The 24,876-nt window shown below is 38.3% G+C and overlaps 1 protein-coding gene across 1 annotated transcript; it reads left to right on the top strand.

Annotated features, from left to right (window-relative positions):
* The first annotated feature begins 7,172 nt into the window (after window positions 1–7,172).
* On the top strand, window positions 7,173–8,832 carry LOC144015007 (uncharacterized). Its single transcript, XM_077515345.1, has 5 exons — window positions 7,173–7,896; window positions 8,035–8,081; window positions 8,173–8,223; window positions 8,300–8,333; window positions 8,413–8,832. Exons 1-5 carry the CDS (start codon window positions 7,590–7,592, stop codon window positions 8,706–8,708), a joined length of 735 nt encoding a protein of 244 aa, XP_077371471.1. The 5' UTR covers window positions 7,173–7,589; the 3' UTR covers window positions 8,709–8,832.
* Window positions 8,833–24,876: the final 16,044 nt, after the last annotated feature.

Below are 24,876 nucleotides of genomic sequence, written 5' to 3'. Positions count from 1 at the left end.
TAAACTATCATGGAGGGGGCTTCACATGAGTCACATTTGTTGTGGGCACTCACTTGAAAGTCCAACGGAGGATCAGTGTGTTTGGGGGACAGACGGGAGAATTTGACTCCCCTTCAGAATAGTCAACTCGACACCTACCGTATTTTCCGCACTATAAGGCACACGTAAAAGCCTTCAATTTTTTCAAAAGCTGACCATGCGCCTTATAATCCAGTATAGATGGATCAATATTGAGCCGCAACAGGTCTCGCTGTCAAGACGCTATCGGTGACCCTGCACGATCGGTGACGCGCATGCGCAGAAGATCCCGCCATCTTGGATCGCTAGCTAATACAAATACTTTACCTCAGAGAAAATAATAAAACAGCTGTTTATTCATTTTGGAGTTGTCAGAAAGCTGGTTTGCAATCTATTAATAAAGTTTGACTGACCTATCTGACTGATTTGTTGACATTCCCTCTAGCGCAGCACCATCTAATGGATGCATAATGTAACCCCTGTAGCGCCTTATATATGGAAAAAGTTTTAAAATATGTCATTCATTGAAGGTGCGCCTTATAGTGCGGAAAATACAGTACTTTTCTCCGTCTTCTTCTTCACACCTCCTTTTTTTTTTAACTCCTCATTTATTTCCACCTTTGTCTTCTCTCACCTGTTCAAGGCAACGAGATGTGTGATCGTGTTCACCTCGCCTGTTGCTAAGATGTCGTGCATCTTTTTGTTGTTGGATGGAGGTTCTCTCTCTCTCTCTCTCTCTCTCTCTCTCTCTCTTTCCCTCCTGCTCTCTCTCTCACCGCAGCTCCTACATATGCGCTCCGCAGTCACGATTCCAGTGTGTTTTTGCAGTAATGTTGAGGCTGAGTTCAAGCGTTTTTTATTATTTTTTTAATAAGTGGAACTGACACAGATAAGAGATAAGTAGGAGGAGGAGGAGGAGGAAGCAAACAAGGGAGGAAAAACTCCTGAGTGGTGGAGGGAGTTGGAAACTTAAGGCATGGGAGGGGGTGAGGCGAGAGGAAGAGGAGAAAAAGCGTGACGGCGCAGAAAAAGAGAGAAAACGGACGAAGGAGACGGCAGCCTAATGAGCAGCCCGTCCACGTGAGAGGGAAGTTAAGTGGGAGCTGGCTTTCGTTTAAAGTCCGCTTTTAACATTTTTTTTTTGCTCACCGAAGCACTCCGGCCCATCACCAGATTTACATCTCATGCTGTAGAATAGATAAGAGCGAGCGTTCGCTCACTTTCCTCAGCTAAAAAAACCTCGTCAAGGACAAAGCGTCTCTCCATACTCGCATTTAGCTCGCTCGCTAACACGCACGCGCAAATAGAAGCTCACGTTAGAGGTGAGGTGCACCGAGGTGTGAAATTTATCTCACAGCCTGACTGTGAATCATTCTTGGTGTTGCTATGGAAACTATCATCGGTTATCATCAACACTTTTAATTGCTAACTTTTTTTCTTTTCTTTTTTTAAGTGCTTTAGAGGGACTAACGATGGGACCTTGAGATGGTGCAGGCAGCTTGTGAGGAGGCTTTAATTGTCCTTAACGGAGTCACTGGGCTTGGATGACGCATTCTGAAAATGTGGTCTTTCAAATTTGGGCTCACAGCGCAACAGTGAGACGGTGGCAGAAATGAGCAAGGATGCTGAATCATGCAAGGGCACAAGACCTCTTCAATTGTTAAATTAACGCGGTTCATTCAGTCCAGTTGCCATTAGGCATCGAGTCATTCAATTTGTCTTTATAAACTTGATTTATAAGGACTGGCCTGGGCCATTTACTTCTTACCAAGACAATTCGATATTTTCAACTTGGTCGGAAGTGGGAATAACTTGGAACTTTTTTTTTGTTCCTAGTGCACAAAACAAGGTCCATAAAGGCATGCTTCACTCTTAAGCCTAACACTATACATATTGAAATATTTTTTTTATATATATAACAAATTCCCATTTACTTTTTTTTTTAAAAGATAATTTTAACACAAACCTACCAAATAAACCTTATATGATACATATTCATTAGCCTAATAAAGCCTACTTATTTTAAATGCATAATCCTTAGGTTTATGTATTTAGTGTTAATAAAGTATACTTACGTGTTTTTACATTTTTTGGGATGTCTGCATTCAGTTTCATCCCAAAAACATAAAAATGTATAAACAAAAAAATGGACGTAAGTGTTTTTCACAAAGCAACGATGATATGCCATTTATCATGTATAGGTAACCTGATTATTATGCAAATCAAACAATGTACTTTACGTATTTAAATTAAAAATTAAATTTAAAATTCACATTATTATTAGAGCAATTATAATTTATTAATACTATACATAAACCTTAGGATTATGCATTTCAAATAAGTAAGCTTGATTAGACTAATGAATATGTATCATATAAGGTTTATTTGGTAGGTTTGTGTTTAAAAAAAAAAGTAAATGGGAATTTGTCATATACAAAAATTACATAAACCTTAAGTTAGTCTTAAATATTTTTGTGAGTGATACATTTGTATCATGGAGATTTACCCAACCAAATCCACCTCTTATTACCACCTCTGATAACGTTTACATGCAGTGAGTAGTTGGGTTAAAGCTGCTCTATGTAACAATTTGCCCAAAAATATCTTTACAATAGCCTTTTTATTTGACCATTTATGTCTGAAACATCTTTTAAATATTAGATTAACACATTTTTTGTTCACAATGGGAACTCCTGCAAGCTTCTGGCCCATAATTTTCAGACTGGATTCGGGTTCAAATTTCCCGCCCACTGTGTGCGGATGTGACGTCATGTGCGCGTTATGTATGTGAAGAAGGGAATGTGCAGTTTCATTTCCCGGCCACAGGTGGAAGTAGAGATCCCAAATTCACTTTTCTGCATTCAGCAGCTCTCAAGTCAAAATTCTGTTTTTTCACTTAATGAGTGGCAACGTAAGATGGCCGCTGCACATACAAATAGTGAAAGACTATATGAATGGCTAAGATCCACATGTGCTGGAAGCAGCACAGCCAAGAGAAACCAAAAGAGCCAATAGACTGTTGGAAAAAAATGATTACAATTATGTGGAATACATTTTAGAATCTAGAAAATAAAAGAAATCTGAAAGCTCATCCAACACTCCTGAAACAGAGATTAAATTAAATTAAATTAAATTAAATTAAATTAAATTAAACAAAGATTGTGAGCCATGAGGCTCCGTCAGTGATTTCTAGATGAATGGACAACAATTCCCAAGGACACCCACTTAACATTTAGTTGAAGATTTTGTCACTTACGAAGCATTGAACCTTTATATGAATTTCATTTGTTCTCAGCTCCTTTCGCTATAATGTGTACATGGCCCGATACTTTTGTCAAACACCAGCAAAGGGTCAATTTTGTCTTGTTAAGTGCTGTGTTGTCACCCATGAGACATAATGGTGTCATGACATCATCTTGAGCCAGTATAATGTAGAGTGGGGGGGCGGCGGCGTTCATTGACATTGATTGGTTGTCTCTGGCTGGCGCGGTGGACAGTCCTAGAAAGCTTGGACCCGGGCCCAGGGGAACATTTCTATTATACACACACAGTCACACGATGTAAGATGTTTCATTACAGTGCTTCAAGTCATTTCTGAGGTCACCTTTGAGGGATCTTTCCCTTTTAACCGGATACCTGTCGTTACAATCACAGTAAAAGCTTTCACCTCAAATCATAGATTTAACCGTTAACAAAGTGGGGCAAGGAGAATGAGTGAAACAGTGACCCCCGGCCATCCATCCATCCATCCATCCATCCATCCATCCATCCATCCATCCATCCATCCATCCGAGATGGACAGATGCATAGTGTAAGAGTGTGCTGTGGTCTGACGAGTCCAAGTTTCCAATTACAGTGATACCTCAGCTCACGAAGATAATTGGTTCCCAGAAAGTGTGTGTCAGGCGAAAAGTTTGTCTTCCGAACATTTATTTCCCATAAGAAACCATTAAAATGAGAATAATCCGTTCCCAGAACACAAAACACGTTCCCCCAAAACATAATTTTCTTCTAAATAAGCCTTAAAACTACACAAAAATATACCTTATTTTATGTATAATAAATGTGCTATTGTATTGTAATTAAAGAAATAAACTGTACTGTATAATAAAGTCGTTTTATTTACCTTTGTGATGGTAGTTCTTAAGGATGGTAGCAATGGTAGACTTACTTCATTCGCGAGCGTTTATGGAACGGTTGCCGCTCATTCGCGCTTTCGTGCTCACCGTAGCGGAGGAGGCGTGTCCCTTGGTGAACAAGGAAGTGGAGCACTTTTAGCGAGTGAGCGCCGCTAACTACATTCACTTCTTTCCTGGGACTAAACAGCCGTGGCACTATTTTCTCCTTTTTTGAGGTACGTGATAGCACTTTCGCTTTTTTAGTGGCAATCGGGCGGCCGGCATTTGTGCTAAAAATAGCTTTGGCGTTAATAATAAGCACTGCTGCTAACTCGGTACAGTTCAAAAGCAAGTAAACAGACTTACCAGCACTTTCTTGATCATCATTCTGTCACGGCTGGCCGTGTTGTTGCGCTCGGGGTGACAATAGAGAGGACGCTGTGTGTGATGCGGCCCGTACTCGAAGCCGATTGGCTACCGCGAGGCGAAACGCGAAAAAAGTTCAATTTTTTTAACTTTGACGAATATGCGAATGTGCGGATTTTCGTCGTGAATGTGCGGATTTTCGCTGCCGCGCATCGCGTCCCAACGAGCGAAACGCGTCCTCCACGCCGCCCCACGCACTTTCGTTCCGTTGCGCGCGAACTCCATTGACTACAATGCAAACGCGCCGCCGCTTTTGGTGGGAACGCAGCATAAGAGTGTGCTGTGGTCTGACGAGTCCAAATTTCCAATTACTTTTGGAAATCATGGATGTTGCGTCCTCCAGACCAAAGAAGAAAAAGTACCATCCACATTGTTGCCAGTGCAAGGTTCAAAAGCCTGCATCTGTGAAGTGCGGGTGTGTGTACACATCTGCGACGGCGCCATTAATGCTGAAACGCACAGATGGATAATCAAATCCGAGCTACATCTTTATTTAGGGACATCCTTGCTGATTTCAAAAAGAAAATGTCAAACAACATTACGCACGTCACAACAAAGTGGCTTTGTAGTGTGAGTAGTAAGTACTAGACTGGCCTGCCAGCAGTCCAGACCTGTCTCCCATTGAAAATGTGTGGCGGATTCTAAAACACAAAAAATAAGTCAATATTTGACAAAAAAAGTTATTTAGTGTGAACAATAAATTTATTGTTCTTATAGTTTATTTAACTCATTTGCTCCCAATAACGTGTAAATACGTTTTTTAATGTTCTAAGTGTCCCAAAGACGTATTTATACGTTGTTGTTTTTTGTTTTTTTTGTTTTTTAATGCTAGAGCATACAGAAGGCTTTGATGCAGCCTCTCAACTGCAAAGAACGGTTGCAGAAATGGTAGTTATTACACAAACGGCTAGCAGGTGGCAGCAGAGCAAAGGAGATCAACCAGGGCCATCTAGAAAAAAAGCAAAATTACTTAGAATTTTAAAGAGATTTGTGAAAACTGATGAAACTTAGCTCTCTTCTAATGCTAATTGCTGCAAAACGGAAACAGATAGAAACATACTTTTTTGTCCTGATGAAAGAAGAGACTTTAATCTTTCTTTTGATATGTTCCATGCTTTTATAGCAATGGAACACAATATTCTGTGGGCCTTGCAAAATCAGTCAAAATCCAGTAAAACAGCCGGGAGCGAACGGGATTGTTTCTGTGAAAATGGTTGGGAGTGAATGAGTTAGTAGGGGTGTCAGGCGATTAAAATTTTTAATCGTAATTAATCGCATCACTTCCATAGTTAACTCAAGATTAATCACAAATTTTATACCTGTTTTAAATGTACAATACAATATTTTTTCCAAGTTTTCATACTTTTAACATAAAAGTGGGGGCAAAAATGTTGAACTAATAGAAATATGGCTGCATTTTAGTCGTTACAGTAATTTCATAATAATTCATAAAATTGAGTTAAAATGAAAAAGATGTACTGTAAAAAAAGATGAGCTATCTAATCTTTGAAATTTGTGAAATTCTGCACATTTTTTAAATTGTAAAATATAACTTGAACCCATTATTGTATGTATTTGTGGACCTGTCTGCCATGTTGCATTTGGAATTCCCCCCGGTACAGGCTTTCCATATAAGTAAGTTAAAATTAATCGCGCGTTAAAAAAAAAAATAGTGGCGTTAAAAGAACTTTAAATTAACTCAAAATTAACGCACTAATTTTGACACGAGAGTATTTAATTGAATTTGAAAAGTATTTGCAAATCACTGTATTCTGTTTTTGTTTACATTTGCTGCAACTTTATTGGAATTAGTGTTTGTACGACGTGGCAGCAGTTCAGGGAGCTTATCTGACACACCTCGTGTATTTTTCATTATTCCAAGGCTCCAGCTACATAGACAGACAATCTGCCCCTGTTTCATTGCTGTTTGAACCTTTTGTACTCGGATAAAGTGGATTACCTCAATCCACTTAATTCTCTTTGTGTCGAGTTTCACACATTTGCTTTCACTTGTTTTCCTTGCACTCGCTTCTAAATGTATCTTGTAATAATAATGATTAGATTTTTTTTTTTTTTAAATCACAATGAATATTAAATTTGCTTTTATACCATACAGTATCATTTTGTACATGAGTATGCTGAGTTGTTGGTTGCTGCAAACCCAATTTATGCATTTCCATACTAATTTGTATGAAGGGAAAGGGAAGAAGGGAAGAGTGCTGCATTCCCAGCATCCCCTGGGGTGAAGTCTGTGAATCAGTTAAAGCGTAATTAATATTAACAGCAAGTCTATTTTTACATCAGCGCTTTTGTAGTTGTTTTTTTTTTCTGCATGTGCGGTTGCTCATCCACACACTGCGCATCGACCAACCGAGACGCGTGCACTCTCTTACAGTGTTTATGCATATAACGTGGGCGCATGCTTGAGTGTATGTTTTGTGTGCGTGTATGACAGAGAGATGGGGTGGGTGGGAGTTGGTCCAAGCAAGCAACCCTTCCCTCCCACAGCTCCAGCGAGCGGAAAGTAGAGCAGTGGAGCACACGTGAGGCGGCGAGAGCGTGGATTATTGCACTTGTCTCCGCGCATGCGCAAACATCCAAGCGAGGGATGAAAGACTGCATGAGCAATATGCTCATACGGGCGCAGCATCTTTTTGTAGAATTTGTGTTTGCATGCCGTCTGAAAAAAAGGGATAGCGCTTATTAAAATACATTTCACTTTTAACTCTTTGACCGCCATAAACGTTTAAAGACGTTCAGTATAAACCTAGAATTGGCCGCCATAGACGTTAATTGACGTCTACTATGTTTTTTTATGGAAACGGGTGGAGGAAAGCCTTGGGCAGCTGTGCTCCAAGTATCAAGCCGATCGGGTTACTATAATGAGTATTCCTGGCCACTAGATGGCTATGATGAGTCTTTTGGACAAGATCGGGTAAGAGACAACAGTAGAAGAAGAGAGGCGGAGCTAGAGTGTTGAGGGGGAGAGAATGGCTAACTTGGCTAAGGGAGTCAAAAAGGCTACAGATGGCAATCAGCTCACGCTTGATCCTTATTTTCAAAGCTCAAAAGCATCGACCAGTGCTCAAGAGCACAGTGATGACGGAGTTAAGTCATAATGAAGCGGTGACGCGGCCGTTTCGACCACGTCGTAAGGCCCCACCGGCTAGCGATGCTAATAACGTCCTAAGGCCGCACCGGCTAGCGATGCTAACACCGGAGAAAAGTGGTGCACAACTGAGCACGTCTGCACAGATGACGTTTCATCGGACGATGACGACTACTATGGGTCCGATGCAAGACAGTCTTGGACAGTCTTCCAAAGAACGTGAAGGTAAGCGCTAACATGCTAAGAGATTGCTAGTAAGATTACTTTACTAACATTTCGGCGATCTGCTAGCAGCGTGTGTAAATGTGCTGATATACACTAGAACATCTATTACCTATACAAACGTGAATGTATGTTTTATAGATCGTGCTCACAGCAACGTCCGACCGCTGGTTCTACGACAAAGAAAGGTAAAAAAAAAAAAAAAAAACGTTTTCAATACACCGCAACAATAAAAGGAAAGTCTTTCGATAGTATTGTAATTGTATATGTTTCTTTCAGCTCCCCCTCATAGGGCCCAAAGTGACCCTTCTCACAGTGAGCAGAACAAAGGTAAAAAGAAAAAAAAAAAAGATTCTCCACAGCTCTAATAAAATATTTGATGGTAAACGTCTTCTATAATTTACAGAATGTGCATCAACCAATACACCCAAGAAAAAAAGGTAAACATGCACACACACACACACACATTGCATCACAGTGCTCTAAAATAATATATGATATTGAAATGTATATTTGCAGATCCCAAAGATTCTGGCTGGCTTGAAGTTGATGAATTCGGCTGGCAGCCAACCATCTTCCCCTTTGCTGCAAAACCAGGACCAAGGGATGCTGCAGCAGAGCTGAATTCCCACCTGCCAGCTGACATCCTGGAGCTCTTCATCACGGATGAACTTCTCCAGCACATCGTTCATCATACCAACCTCTACGCAAATCAGTCCATGCAGAAGCAGACTGACAAAAACTGTTGCGCACGTGTAAATAGTTTGCAAAGAGTTTTCCAAATTGTTTGTTCGGATTGCTACTGTTGCATGTAAATAAACTGTTATTTTGCAATCAAAAAACATTTTTTATTGTTGGGGTAGTGTTTTATAGAAGTTTAGGTGTTTGTAGAATCACTCATGCAAAAAAAAAAGTGCCAAATTCACTAGAGTGCATGAAATAACATCGTTTAACAAAAAGCTTGATTTCTCCGTATTTTGGAAGAAAATAGAGGATTTGGGTGAAACGAAGCTGTTTTCTATTGTTGATTACTGAAGATCCGAATAAGGTAGAAACAAACTTTTTTTTTAGATGAAAGATGAGACTTCAATCTTTCATTTGGTAGTATCCGCGTTTCCATAGTCCTAACACAACATTTTCTGTGGAGCTTGAAAGATCGGTAAAATTCTGTAAATCAGCTGGCAGTATAGGGGTTACCTTTTCCGAAAATGGCTGGCAGTCAAAGAGTTAATGTGTTTAATGTTTTTATTTTTTATTTTTTTATTTTTTTATTTTATTTGTTCATTTTTCCTTTCGGACAGCATTGTGACAATCAAGCATTTCATCATACAATTTCAACATATAATAACGGAAAAGAAAAAGTGCTGGCAGGAAGAAGCATGAAGCTTATAATTTCCCGCCCCCATACAAAACTAGGCCGCAGAAAATCAAACAACTAATCGTTAAAAGTCAAGCAGGGATAATAAATGTTCACTCAGTTCATCATTTCCATGATATTAGTTATCCAGTTGATTGTGTTCGGAGTCTTTTAGTTCAGGGAAATAGATTATTAAAAGTTCAATCAGCTCATCTTCAACCAATGATTTGATCGCACGTAGTTTGTGTTCCAAACAGTAGATTCTAGTGTTGTTCCGATACCGTTTTTTTGCTCCCGATACCGATACCCAGCTTTGCAGTATCGGCCGATACCGATACCATACCGATACTTGCGATTTTTATTCCTCAACATGAAAAAGCTGTCCTGCCATTGGTTCAGAGCATTCAAGGGCCAATAGGATATCTTAGATCAGCATGCAGTGAACATGTCATATATCAGTGAATGTTGTGCATGAGCAAGTCACAAGTTGCTGCATCCAAAATCCTATATTAGCGTTGGAATTAATGGTATCGGCATGTTACTTGTGAGTAGTCACCGATACCGATACCACTGTTTTATTGCAGTATCGGCACCTCTGCTGATACCAGTATCGGTATCGGAACAACACTAGTAGATTCGTTCCAATAGTTTGTTGATCACTTGTTGATTGAAACCATGTAGATTGACTCAGTCCAGTAGCTTTAGATATCTGGGCATAATGAAAGCCATGTGTCCGACCACACCTTCAGTCAGATCCGTCTTCATCACGATTCCGGTTCATCGCAGTCTCCAGTCCAGCTTTTCTCTCCAAGTCAAGCTACCTTGTGACCATGTCTCTCCTCATTCTGTTCATGGCAAGGTTAAGTGCTGCAAGGTTGTTTTTCACCAGAGAAGTGTCGTCACAGGCCTTAGTTCGGCCGACTTGCACGCCAGTGATGGCGCTCACAGTGGCTGCAGCCATTTCCTGTGCATTCTTCTGGCGATCAGACATTTTTCGTAGCGTACGAAAAAGCCAGTGGGATCCAATCCGCAGCAGCATCAGTGTAACCACCAGCACAGCAAGCAGGTATACGTCTTCAACATCTTCAACATCCAGCGAGGTCAGACACAATGGTCTCCATTTAGCCCAGGGATCTTCGGCATATCCAGACATGCGAGTTCCACTTGGACTTGGAATGTGAAGCAATGGTGGCATCATCATTGCAAATCAAAAACTGTCTTTGAGTTTCAAGCTCAAGGCTTACAGTAGACTGTTCAGTAAAGATAATTTAATTTCATTTAAAATGGACATCAGTCGTTAATGATTTTTTTTTATTTTTTAAAGTGGATATGTATATGTATTTTATGTATTAATGTCCATCTTAAATAGCTCATTTGGTCACAGATTTTAATTTTAAAATTTTATTTATAAATAATATAATTTGAATATTTAATGATATACATGAAAATTGTATGTGTAAAATTTTTTCTTGTGCTATTTTATACTTGCATAAAATATTTGATATTTATATATCATATAATTATATATATTATATATTATATAATGTAGATATATTTATATTATTGACAATAGTTTAATTTACAAATTAATTCGGTTTATGAATGAGAACTGTACAAAATTCATGTTGATATATTAAGATTTAATTGTTTTTAAGGTCCCTGTAAAATGAAAATGGAATAATCCTGCCAATTCTTTTTCAAAAACATCAAGCATAAAAAACGAGGCTTGAAAAGAAAGTATAGTACGTAAATGATAGAAGTACAAAAATTCACCCTGTTGTCTCCGCTCACAAATGCTGTGGGCGTCTACGAAATGCGTTAAACCACACCCCTTTTAAAAGTGGATGCTATCTCATTTAGCAACTTTCCTATCCACTGGGCTTGGCATATAATACTAGGCTACTACGACAAGAGGTGCTAGCAACCAGCTAGCTTGTGAGCTAACCAGATCCAGAGGCTTCCTATCCTTATTTGGGAATTCCAGAAACTGCACTAAGTTGTTCTGTAAGTTGTGGCATCTAAGCAAAGATTCATTTTTGGTGTGTTAGCACAGCTAGCTAGATCGCTAACTGTTTTCAGAAATTATCTTTAAACGTGTAATGTATTTACAAACACATCTTTCAATCTGTATTCATGGAACATGAATCATCTCACTAAAAAGACAAAGACCAAGCAAAATCCATTCAGCATGAATCTTTAGTCGCTTGGTTAACTGAAGGACGGTTCACCTTCTGCTCCACTGTCTCTCCACGGACATGCTTGCTAATCCAGCACTCTTGTCCGTCCCAGCTGTGAACAGGGAAGGCCCCCTTGAGCCAGACACAATCCCTCCATTCTCTTTTCCCTGCACGTACTCGACGCCTCCTTCAAACTACCGCACGCATTCGCACACGCACGGACAAACGCAACACACCGTATGGGGAGTAAAAGCGCGTCCACCGGGACATAACGTGCCCAGTAATGCACTGACGTGGGTCGGCAGATGCAGCTATGTTAAACCTGAGCTGTAGTAATAGCTCGTAAATGTGACTACATTCTTGAACGCACACGTGTCACGCGTTAATACACACTCTGTGCACTCACGTTTTTCGCACACTTGCTCCATGTTATTTCTCACGAGTGTGCAGGTCACTTTGCATGCTTGTACTTAAATCAAGAGATTTTTGTCATGCTAACTAATCTGTGTAACATCTTGTAATATTACACTGTATTATTTAAACTCACAGGATTACATCTCCTTCGAATTTTGTTACAGTTTCAGTGTTGAGCAAATCTAGAGCCATCACTAAATGTGCACAATTATTTTTAATACTTTATACTTAAATGTACCACATTTATAATACTAGATTCCTGAAGAGAATTTCATTGGAGCCTCTGCAGTATGTTTTTGTTGCACATCACTCAGATAGCAAGACTGCACACATGCATCCATGCAAGGAGAGTAATTATTATTATTTTTTTAATTAAGGCACAACTGATATGGATTTTTTGAGACCGATGCCAACTCTGATGTTTGGCGAATAAAATTTCAATGGCCAATTAATAATAATAATAATAATAATAATAATAATAATAATAATATAAATATATATATATATATATATATATATATATATATATATATATATATATATATATATATATATATATATATATATATATATATATATATATATATATATATATATAGTCCTTTAGTATTTGTTTACTTTACAACAGAGAGACTTTTTTTTTACACCAATTATTTCAGGGGAATTGCTTGGATGTCATTATTTTTGTCTTGCGTTGTAATGTGTTATAAAAAAAAAAAAAGAAAAGAAAAAATAAGACAAAGATAATGACATTTAAACATTCCCTCCCCCCAAAATCTGACTTTTTTTTTTTTTTTTTGATGATTTTCCTCTTTGTTGTAAAATTAAACAAATTCCATAGGGGGAATTTTTTTTTTAAAACAGTCAATTGTTCTGCTTGTAAGTAATATCTTTATTATTCTAAACATTAAGGGAGCAAGAAAGAAGATATATATTCATACTATATTTGTTAAATTAATTGGCAGATTAATCAGTTATCCCAATTTTATTCCGACAAATATCGGAATCGGCGTCTGCTTCAAATATTTTTTAAAAGACCTAATGTTGCTTATTAATTGGTCGGGCCATTTTTATTATGCTATAATACTATCATAATATTTCTCAGTCACTTTATTAAAATATCATTACAAAACACTCATGAGTGCCTTAGTTTACAAGTTCTAAGCCGTTGCTTCGTCCAAGTTTTATTATTATTTATATTATTATTATTATTATTATTATTATTATTATTATTATTATTATCATCATCATCATTATTATTTTTGTTGTTATTGTCTTTATTATTATATTTATTGTTATTATTATTATTATTATTATTGTTATTATTCTTATTCTTATTATTATTATTATTATTATTATTATTATTATTATTATTATTATTATTATTATCATCATCATCATGTAAGTAAGGACAAGGGAGATTTTCTTCTAAAAAGTCATGCGGCAAAAATGTGTTTCCAGAGATTATAATAGAGTAAGCTAGTGTATTATATGTGTGTGAGTGGCGGGCAGTTGGTTGGGGCTGCATGTGTGCTTATAGCTCAAAGGAGCTTAGACAGCAATAACTTATACTGTGTAGGGAAGTGAAGTAAATAACTCAGCAGGCCGGTCCGATATATTTGAATATGAAACAAAAGGATTGTTTTGATGATAGGAGAAAATGGCTTTTATTATTCCTGTCAGAGGGTCGTAAACAACGTACTGTACATAAATCTGCTACCTGTATGAAATATAGGAATGCAAAGCGGGTAAACATTCACTTACTGTATAATGCAAACACACACACACACACACAGTGCGTTGGGATTAGGGGTGGGAGAAAAAATCGATATCGCAATATATTGTTGCGCTCTCTGTTGCAATAAATTATCGATGCACTAACGGTAGATATCGATATAATGTGTCCAGTTGTGCAATGTTATATTGTAAATGTTTATGCACTTTAATTCGTCTCACTTTACAATGTTTACAGTTAAAAGGCTCAGAGGCAGCGAGGCACTATGCAGAACTTTGTACATTGTACAAAGTTTTGCCATTGAATAAATGCATAATTAGAGATTTTCCTTTTTATGGGCATTTGTTGGATTTTTCAGTTACATATTGTGATATATTGCAATTTTTTTGATAATATATCAAAAATCGTAGATATCGTGTATCGTGATATTATCACAGTAATATTCAGTAATGTTCAGTAATATTCAATATCTGTCACCTTCATCTCAGCAGAAGCTTGTAGAAAAAAATGGCTGAATTTTGAGTAGTGCTTGCATATTTTGGTGTGCTACTTTGAGCTGTATCATGGGGAAAAAAAAGAAAGAAAGAAAAATTGTACAATTAAGTGAGCAGAAACATGTTGAATTTCCAGCATTGAACTGAATGCCCATTTATGGCGTATTGTGCATTAAAAGAGCAACATACAAGCAGGCAGGCAGGCTTATGTTGAAGCATAATTACTCCCGACTGGAACGGCGGCATGAGGTTGCATGGAAAACTCCCTCATCCAATTTAATGAAAAACATCACTCTGACATAACGCTCGGCCACAGAGCTGGATTTATTCCCCCCCTTGTATTATGAATGTCTGATGATGTCATGAAGGAGAAATTGGGATTCGTGTTTGCTTTTGACAGCGGGCTTGTGCTATTTTTACTATTAAAATTATAAGACAATTTGTGTGTACACTGCAAAAAGACTGAGTAAAAAAAACAAAACAAGAAAAAAGTAATGAAATAAGGAATATTTTACTTAATTTATGCAAAGTTATCTGCCAATTGAGCAGGAAAATTTAACTTGTCAAGACTAAACATGGCAAGCCTCAAAACTAGGGATAGACCGATTATCGGCTGGGCCGATTATCGGCGCCGATATTCAGCATTTTGAGAAATATAGCATGGCATCGGCCATTTTGAAGAATCACATGGCCGATAATAGAGCCATTTTTTTTTTTTTTAAGCGTTAACTTCAGGGAACTAATTTAAAAGTAAATAAAAAAAAAAAGTTTTTATTTTCATTTTTGTCGACACTGGGAACTCTCTGCACCTTCTGTTTTTGATTGAAATTAAAACTAAGATAAGTAAAAATGTAATAATTTTGAAATTTTGGAATACTTTTATTTTGTGTAAAAAATGTTTTTTTTTATTGAACTTTTGAAAACCTGCTACTGTGCCTGGGAGATCCCAGAACTTGTGTATTGACTAAGATTTTTGAAAAAAAAAAAAAAAAAACAACAACCAAAAAAACATTTTACTAACCCTAAAAGTTGCTCAATAAACATATGCTTTAAAATAAAAAAAATATATAATAATAATTAAAAAAAAGATAAGAGCTGGAGTTTGTATTTTTTCCAAATTTTGATGTCCCTTTTTAGTGAAGTTGAATATCGGCTCCAAATATCGGTTATCGGTATCCTTCCCTACTAATAATTGGTATCGGTATCGGGCCCGAAAAAACCTTATCGGTCTATCTCTACTCAAAACCCCCGCCTATATTTTAAAACTAATATTTATACACACAGAGTGGATATAGAAAGTCTACACACCCCTGTTCAAACTCCATGTTTTTGTAAACTTATTTTTCACTATTAATGTGACTGACTAACTTGTACCGCTCAAGTGATTTTCTTTTTTTGAAAGAGGGGAAATAAAAATAAACCACTGAGGTCATATGGTTGCATAAGTGTTCACACCCTGATAACTAGGAATGTGGCTTTGTTCCAAATAACCAACCTCATTCAAACTCATGCTAAATAGGAGCCACAATTTGAAGTGCCTCTGTTTGACTCCGAGATGTTCTTGTAGGCTTTCCCCAACCTTTTTTTTTTTCCAAAGTGTTTGTGCTAACGCTCACTAACACTATTTGGAAATGTAATTCCCTCCACCTTGTCCAAGGCCCCAAAAGTGTCATGTTGCTGGGCTCTCAGTCTGTTTTCCTTGTCTCACAGTGCCTGATTAATGAGAGGGGCGTGTCCCCTGCACCACACCTGCAGGGCATCACCTATTAGGCCTTCATAAGGACTGGGACTCCTTGCAGCCACTGTCGGGTTGTTGCGCCGACTGCTCACAGCCATCGTCTAGTGTTTCTACTGTTTTTCGCCTTCGCTAATTATTATTATAGTCCAAGATTCTCGATTTTCATCTACGTAAGTTTTGCTACGTCTCTTTTTGTTCCCACTTTTATGTGGCGTGTTTCATAGCTATAGTAAGTTGTTGCTTTCTTGTGTTTACGGTTTGTAGCCTTCGGGTCTTTTTGTGTTGTGTTAATTTCCCTCCTTGCAATTTGCAAGCACCTTTTGTTAACCTTTTTCCTGGCTGTGTCCAGCGCTTTATGTTCATATTCACGTGTTTTGGTGAATAAAACCTCTCGCTTACTCCTCTGTGTTCAGTGATTCTGGGATCCACTCTCCGGTCGCACCGGAACCTTAACAAAAAGAGCTTCAAGGCTCCATGATGCTGCTTCCACAGTGTTGGTGCCAAAGATAACTTTTGGAATTATGGCCGAAAAGTTCCACCCCAGTTACAAAATTTTGCAAAACATACTTAGAATTTCCCTAAATACATACGGGAAAATGCGTTATGGTCCAATGAAAACTGTGTGCTAACAACAAAAACGGAAGGATGGCACTGGATGTTCTCAACTCTTGCTTCTGGGAGAAGTTTTGCCTTAGCTGATGTAACGTTCTTCTGCTTGAGGTTGAATAATTTTTCATCATGGTTTTTTTTTTTTTTTTTTTTGCTTTGACTTTTGTTTTTAAAATTCAGCTTTAGTTGGTTTTAGAGTATTATTGGTAGTAATATTAATAGTAGTTTATTATTTTTTAAATGCTTCATTTTAGTTTAGTTTTCATTAGTTTTAGTATTAGTTTTAGTGTTTGTGGCATGCCAGATTTTTTTTTAAGGTCGCCTTTGTGTCAAAGTAAACTGCAATTTTCAAAAGACTATTTGAGCTTCTTTCTTGGACGCAATCATCAATCAATCATTTATATTGAACTGTTCACATACACAAAGAATGCAACTCAAAGTGCTTTACATGAGTTAAAAACGCAAACAAGAAAGGACCTAAAATTTAACCGTGAGGCACACCACGTTACATTATAGACTTTTGAGGAGCATGTATCTAAATTTACCATAAAACTTCTCTCAAATTCCTCTCAGTGAGGTTTTCAATACTGAAATACATTCAAAATTAATGCCGAAAGTGTTGATATTGACAAAAATGAAAACAAATGACTTTTTTTTTTTTTTGCTATAATTACAGTTGTAGTTAGTTATATAAATTATGTAGTTTTAATTTCATTTCCAAAAATGTTTTCTCAATTTTAGTTTTTTGGTTTGTTTTCGGTATGACTATAATAACTTTGTTCGACACCGTCTCAAGGAATCTTTATCTTGAACTGTTTAGTAACTCATGCCAATACCAAGCAAATTTAGTCTCCGTGTGGATTTTCATTTCCAATAAGCCACCTGGAATTAAATACACTTCACACCTGCAGGGGGAGCCCACGAGCAAAATAAGTCAATAATTCCTGAATGCTTGAAGTGAATATTGGCTTAGATCCAGAAAAACGAATCCATATCAAGTGATCAAAATGACCTTCTCACTAATGGCAGCCTGGCCACTACGGCAATTTGCTGCTTAAAGGAGTTGACGGTGCACGGAGAGGCCGCTGATTTGGACCCTGGAGGATTTACCCTCTTGCCAGAAATACACTCGCAGGTACAAACGGATCATGTCACATGTTAGTTGTCATCCCTCTTCACGACCGAGAAAACAAAATAAAAACAACAAAAAAATAGTTTTAGACCTCATATGCCCTACTGTATACTTAGTTTTCATCTTAACTGCACTGGATTTATTTTAATACGTCTCATAATTTGCATTGCACCACCTCCGGGCACACATTCCACCGTGTCTTAGAAATAGAAAGGGGAGGCCACGTGATCCTATTATGTTCACCTCCACTCCATCAAGGCCAAGCAGGAAAGCTGCCGATGTATTTTGATGTCTCCTGAATAGACGAACCCTCTTGAAAGTGCTCAACAATCTGGCATGAGCCCTTCTCACAGAATATCTTGAAGAGTGCGCGCGTGTAAATCCGCACGCATTTTCCCTCGCCTATCTCACATCCGCAGGTGTCTTTTCATTTCCATCTCCTTTATCGAGGGTAAATCCATCCATCATCTTTTCGGATTCTCCGGCCTTCTGTCACCCGCGCCGCTCTCCTCTATAATCTTTACCCATCTCGTACCGTGCCGCTTGGCACATCCCGCCCGCCCCGGTGCGAGTACACACGGCCAGATGTGCAGGGATTCCACTGCGGAACATCTGGGCCGCGGTGCTGCACATGCATCGATATCAAACGTGCTTCTCACAAGCATACGAGGACGTGAATAAAAGAGATGTCAAGACTCCAGCACGTGCAGACAGCTATTTGCTTCACGTCATTTATTTAACATTGAAAACTCAGACAATTGAGTAGTCACTGCTTGGGATAACAGTTCGCTGGCCCACTAGTAGAGATGTTCAAATGAATTCCCTGGATCACACTGCTTAGAAATTGTGCTTCGGAGCTTGTAGTGACGTCACAATACGATAATTATCATGATATTGTGGGGAGTTTGACGTTATTTAGAAAAGGTCACAATATTGTAAAAAAAAATGGGCTCATACTAAGAAAAGAAAGCACAATATTGTGCTTTTGTACATCACAGCAATGTTATTATTATTATTATTATTATTATTATTATTATTATTGTGTTGTTGTTGTTGTTGTTGTTAGTGTACGCACACATTGAGTTCCACATATTGACTTCACAGGGATATTACGTTCCCCTTCATCTGACAATTAGTGTAGATTTTAAACATAGAAGGGCCAAAACATCCACAATGAAAATTAAATTGCACTATAAAACTGGCCACCAGAGGGTTCTAGAATTGCACAAATGCAAATCAACCTGAGTTTTATAACTGATGTGTTGCGTTTAAATATTGTGAACATGACGACGACGATATTGTGGCAGTTTCAGTATCACGATATCACGATATTGCGCTTATCGTCACATCCCTAGGAGCTTGTATCATTTTGCATGAAGTATCACGTGACTGATGATGTTCGAAGCACTATCCTTTGGTGCAGGTGGCGTGGGTATATATATTTAATTTATGAAAACAGGCTTCTGTGAATAACATGCTCTGTACCTGATGTAGACTTTTATTGGTGAAAGATAAGTGAGTGATTGTTTCACACTTTAATGGCATAGGTTGCTTTTACTTCTTTCATCCACTAGATGTCCTATTTGTTGTTTTCACCAAAGCTCCGAATCTTTCTCGGCACAAGTTGGGAAAATACAACAACAACAACAAAAAAAAACCTTCAAAAGGTTCAGAAAGCTTCACCCGCACATCTCTACCCACTAGCTAAATGCTAACATGAATGGAAAATGCCATTGACATGCTAATTGTTAGCATCGATAGTAACGATCGTACAACCCTTTAAGGAAGTAATTGACCAGGATGCAACACAGGACCCAAAAGCTCAACTCATGAGTCACAAAAAGACTGATTTATTTCAATATTCAATAGTGATTTGAAAGTATCAACAGAAATTCACAGCAAGGCTGGACGCAAAAACAATATAAGAAAAATAACAACTTAGGAAGGCAAGGCTAATAATAACTAGGAACAAAAGTAGCAACTAAATTTGACAGCAAAAGGCTGGAGGCAAAAACTGGCTTTAACAATATTAACAAAAAGCATGGAAACTTGGACATGAAACAAGGCAACGTTTACTATGACGGTCTAGCTCAGACAGGGCTAAACTCAGACTATTCTGGTCACAGGTGGAGAAAATCAGGCCAACGAGGGAAAACACGGACAGGAAGTAAAGCTGCTGACACAAGAGGAAACTATAACTACATAATAAAAACAGATCAGATGACATGAAAAACAGGACGGAAACTAAGAACTTAACATAAGTGATGAGACATGACATTAATATTTAATTTTACTTACTAAAAACACAAGGAAGGAGCCAGAACATAACATTGAAAAATTACTTTAAATACAGTAAAACTAAGCTCTATTAACCGCTTGTTGACTTATGGTCCAGTCATATGATATTGAGCTGCTAGGACACATTACCATATGTCAGTTTCAAGAGGAGGGCTTATGTGATGTCATTCATTACAGCGGTTCAAATCGCAGAATTTTGCGGCTTCAGAGTCATCTTTTCTCCAAAATGGAGTTCCAAGTTCTTCCTCAACAGCATTCAATTGTTTTTTTTCTGACCTTCTGATCCCCAAGCCAAGTCTTGAATGAGCGTTGGAAGACATACTTTACACACTATATTATGTTGGGAAGTAGCAGGATATGTTTACGATGGAGGTCCGTCCCTGCTATGTAGCAGTAGTCTGGGGGAATGCTAGGTGCTAAGCTAACTTTCTCCGCGCACAGGACTAGCTAAGATCTGCGTTACTATACACACTATATTATGTTGGGAAGTAGCAGGATATGTTTACGATGACGGTCCGTCCCTGCTATGTAGCAGTAGTTTGCGGGAATGCTAGGCGCTAAGCTAACTTGCTCCGCACGGGACCAGCTAAGAGCGTTAGCTTGCTAGCGCCGCTAAACATTGTCCATACGCATCTCTTCTCGTGTTAAATGGTGGCTTATTTATCTTACTTATCGTGAGCTGAGAACTCCTTCTACACATTTTGACGCCTTGGTTGTTACACTCTAAACGGGTAAAGGGATTATTGTTCCCTGATCACAGAATTTGACTATGTGAATGCGAAGTAAGGTCTTCTTATTTGTTCCCAGATTTGTTGTTTGAGTGGGTCAGACGGCTCGGCATCATAACAACTACTTCTTGACAAGCGCACGATTTTATTGAAGTGACACCTCCCGGCAGAGGAGCAGCGAGCAGCTGTCAGCAGCAGGCGTTGGCAGGCGCACACTTCACACACAAACACTTTGCTCTACATAAGGAAAAAAAAATATGTTCGGTATAAATATGCAGATGAAGTCCAAGAAAAGGTGTAAAGTGTGGCGTCATCAGCAGGTTTTGCATTTTTGTCGATTAAAACCACTTTAGTATTGTGTTCAATGACACTTGATGATGGCATGTGTACGCTTCATTCGCTGTGAAAGTCACGTTATGTTCTGATTCTGTCCTTGTACAAATGTATGGCTGACATTTTCACATTAGAAGATGACGTCACTTTTATGACCTTGCCCCTCTATGAAAACAACTTGTTTATTTCGATCGTCGATCAAAAAAAAAATTACAAAATTATCATAAGTTATTATGTTATTGGCCAGGCAAAAATAAATAAACGTTATTTCGTTATAGGTCCAACATTTTTGTCACGTTATTGGTAAGTTAGTATGTTATGGGCCTATTGCATTTAAAAAAGGGCAAATTTATTACGTTATGGGTTGTTATTACATTACTGGCTTCTACATACCCAATATACCTTTGCAAAGTCTAGGAAAACACCACAAGAAAGAGAACTTGCGCACAGCAGCACAATAAAACGAAAAGGCTGAAAATGTTGCTCCACACAGATAGAATGATTTGTTTTTATTTTTATTAATTTATTCTGCTCAGTATGTGTTGCAGTTGCTTGAAATGTTTATAATTTCCATAAACATCAATGTTAATGTCCATTAATCGTCCATTGCATTTCCCATTATATGTTAGCATTAAGCTAGCAGACTTTGACTATATGGTTTGCTTGAACTTTTTTTGGTGTTTTAATATACAATGTTAATTCCGTTTTGGTAAATAAATAGCTTTTAGCAAGCCTCTTATTTGGGGAAGCGAGAGCGTCTTCTTTTCATTTTGTGCAAGTGATGTTATACGACAGGGTCTTGTTTCTTAACAGCAAGGGAGCGCTAACAACTGCTAAGCAATACTTTCGAAACTTTTAAAGGTTTAAGTGTGTTTTAATGTGTTTAATAAAGCGTGTAGGGAGGGTTACAAGCAATTAGGTTCAAATGTCTTTGTCCAAACAGATAAGGTTGTTACGGAGATGGCGGGACTCGAACACACACACATCTCAAATGTTTGCTGTTGGGGCAGCCTTGGTGGTCGTTATGTAATGTTTGCTGTACATCTCCACCAGACGAGTGAGACGCATGCCAATGAGGCGACTCCCTCCTTCCCTCAAATGTTCAGGGAGCTCGTCCGTCGACTCGTTTTCCACACCCAAAGCGACGGGCAGGCCGACTTGAAGAGTATCATTCAATCAGTCGGTCACAAAAGGAAGGTGGAAGGCGTGTTGCCGCTTGACATCAGTCGGGCGTAAGCGCGAGCGAGGTCCCGCGCTTTCCATTTCACTTGCCGCGCTCGCCCGCCCGTGTGCGCTCCTCCGCCAGCCGACTCCCGAGTCTCTTCCAGGCCCTGTTTCCATAGTGACGGGTTACCATGGAAACTAGGTGACAGTGCGGCGTATCCTGTCTTCTTAATGCAGACGGGGGGTGTTTAAGGAGGGAAAGTTTCCTTTTTTAGTCGCTATGTTTGCCGTGGTGAAGACTCGATTATATGTTACGTTTTGGTGGAACTGCATTGCGTTTAATGAGGCAATTCATGTACACGTAGTTAAGCTTGTCCAAAACATTTTCAATGTTATAAGGTGTGTGCGTCAAACTCAAGGCCTGCGTGCATATCATTTTTTGTGGTGCACCAGTCTTGATGATGTTTTTGCTTCATGGATTTGTTTGTTTCATTTTGGCAGAAAGTCTGCCCATAAATTACGCTTTTTAGTCACTTTTTACAGACAATACAGTCAACACTCGCCATATCTAAGTCCAAAGTTTGCCATCTCACGAGCACCAATTTTTAAGTGTACGTAGTAGCTAATATTTTATCACATATTTTTCTCTGTAACTTGGGATTTTGCTATTTTACAGACTAATATTACTGCAGACTCACACACAATAAGCACGAACCAGCAGGAAAGATTGCGTAAAAGACAAACTGTTCACTGCAAAGCAGAACTGCTCATCTACAGTAAACATCGTTAGCTAATTTAAGATGGCCTACCATCACTAGTTAGAACAAATTCTAATCACCCTTATAGCTACTGGTGCACTTTTAACTCATTCACTGCCTTTGACAAGTATACTTGTCAATTGTATTTTTTAGAGCGGTGCTAAATGGGGGCGAATCTGAGCATGCTCCACTGTAAATATCAAACTTGGAAACAACTTTACTGATGCCCAACCACCGGTAGATGACATCATTGCCCCATTTTATAGGAAATAAACACAGTTTCAGAGTCCATGGGAGAAATGGCTGTATTTTGGCAAACCTACATTTTTCTGCTGTCAATTATAAAAGAACGGGACGGGACAAAAAGTAGGGAGTCTATTCTGTTATTTGGTAGATTCGGTATATATATAATTATTGAATGTAATATCACGTGAGTATTGGAAATGTAAAAATTTTCTATAATGACTGGCAGTGAATGAGTTAATAGCTTTTTCTGAACAAACATTAATGGGGAAATCGACGCAAATATTTTTTTGGACCATAATATGTTCTATGCAGCCCCAATGGTCAAATATGGTATTCTGGTTAATATTGTGTTAGTGGAATATGAGTTAAACATTAAAATCGAGCATTTTTTTTTTTAGTCAAATCAGAAGGCAGCCATTTTGACACTTTTTGGCACACCCCTGATATTTTGTATTGGCATTACTTAACCGCCATGATAAACAAATTACTTTGCTACACACTTTTTTTTTTCACCAATTCCATTCTTCACATACATTCAACAACCTTCATTTGTGATTGTCACCAGCTTCCATGACTTTTGATTTCAAACTTATTTTCTTGTTAAGGGTGCAATTGCGATACGATGAAGTATGATTACACATTACAGTGCATTTTCTGTATATGACCTTAGCCGTCCTCTAAGGGAAACCATAACTACCAACTGGATTTATGATGAAAATGAGTTTTATCACCCCTCTTATATGGGGGATCATAATTTATTTCCTCCTAAAATGAAATTTTGTGTTCCTCCAGGCCACTGAGTTCTTCATGAGCGCTCAAAATAACAGCGCACAGAGATAAATGTTCTTTTTTTTTTTGTTGCCTTCAATCTAGGCACGGAGAAAAGATAACAAAGCTCCTCACGTGCACCACAAGGGAGGGAGGGCATTTAGGTTGTCCGACGCGGTTAGATCTTGAGCACTCTAAGTGCTCTTCTGTTAATCCAAATGTGGGACACATATTGAGAAAAGCCCGACACTTTGAGTGCCTGTTTGCCCTCGATCACACTGTAGCATCGGGACATGATTAAAAAAAATAAAAAAATAAAGGACATGTTGAAATTTCACACAACCATCACAGCTTATTTGAATCCAAGTGTTCCTCCAGTCCTCGATGAGCTCAAGCAAGCAGAAGGTGCCAAACAGCTGCTGCTGCTGCTGCTGAGGTGCTACTAAGGCTGATGCCACTGCTAAAATATTTTTTTTCTTTTTTGTTACTCATCTGATTGCATGACCACACCAGTTGACTGTTTTTTTTTTTGTTTTTTTTTGTTTTTTTGTAGCATTCAAAGCAGAATTTACTGGGACTGGGAAGCAGAAGTGGCAAATCACCCAAGCACTTATGCTGCATTCGAGAAAGTGGGAAATCAAATTTTTCTGACTTCATACCAGGAAATGAGCACGAGAATGCCCCTTTGAACTTGTGCATTCCAGTTGCGAAGTCTAAAAAAAAAAAAAAGGACCCCAACTTCACTGACTTAAATCTAATGCCGCTCGACAATGGCGAGCCGGATGGAGAGACAGAGCGTAAATAGCAAAACATAACTTACAATATTTTAAACTGATATTTATTTATATTTATGTATTCTTACTTTAACTAGTTATTTGAAATAGGTTGACGTTCACAACGTGATTCGGAATGACTGCGTTAACCAGAACAACAAACAATTTATGGCATTCAGCCATCTTGTTTACGTTTGCCTCGAACGCTTTGAGCTCGGAACTGGGAGAATCCAAGTGTGATATATCTGACTTTCCACCT

The sequence above is a fragment of the Festucalex cinctus genome, chromosome 1, assembly GCF_051991245.1.
Source record: "Festucalex cinctus isolate MCC-2025b chromosome 1, RoL_Fcin_1.0, whole genome shotgun sequence".
NCBI lineage: Eukaryota > Metazoa > Chordata > Actinopteri > Syngnathiformes > Syngnathidae > Festucalex > Festucalex cinctus.
Note: the sequence above shows the minus strand (reverse complement) of the source record. Positions and strands in the feature narration are given on the sequence as shown.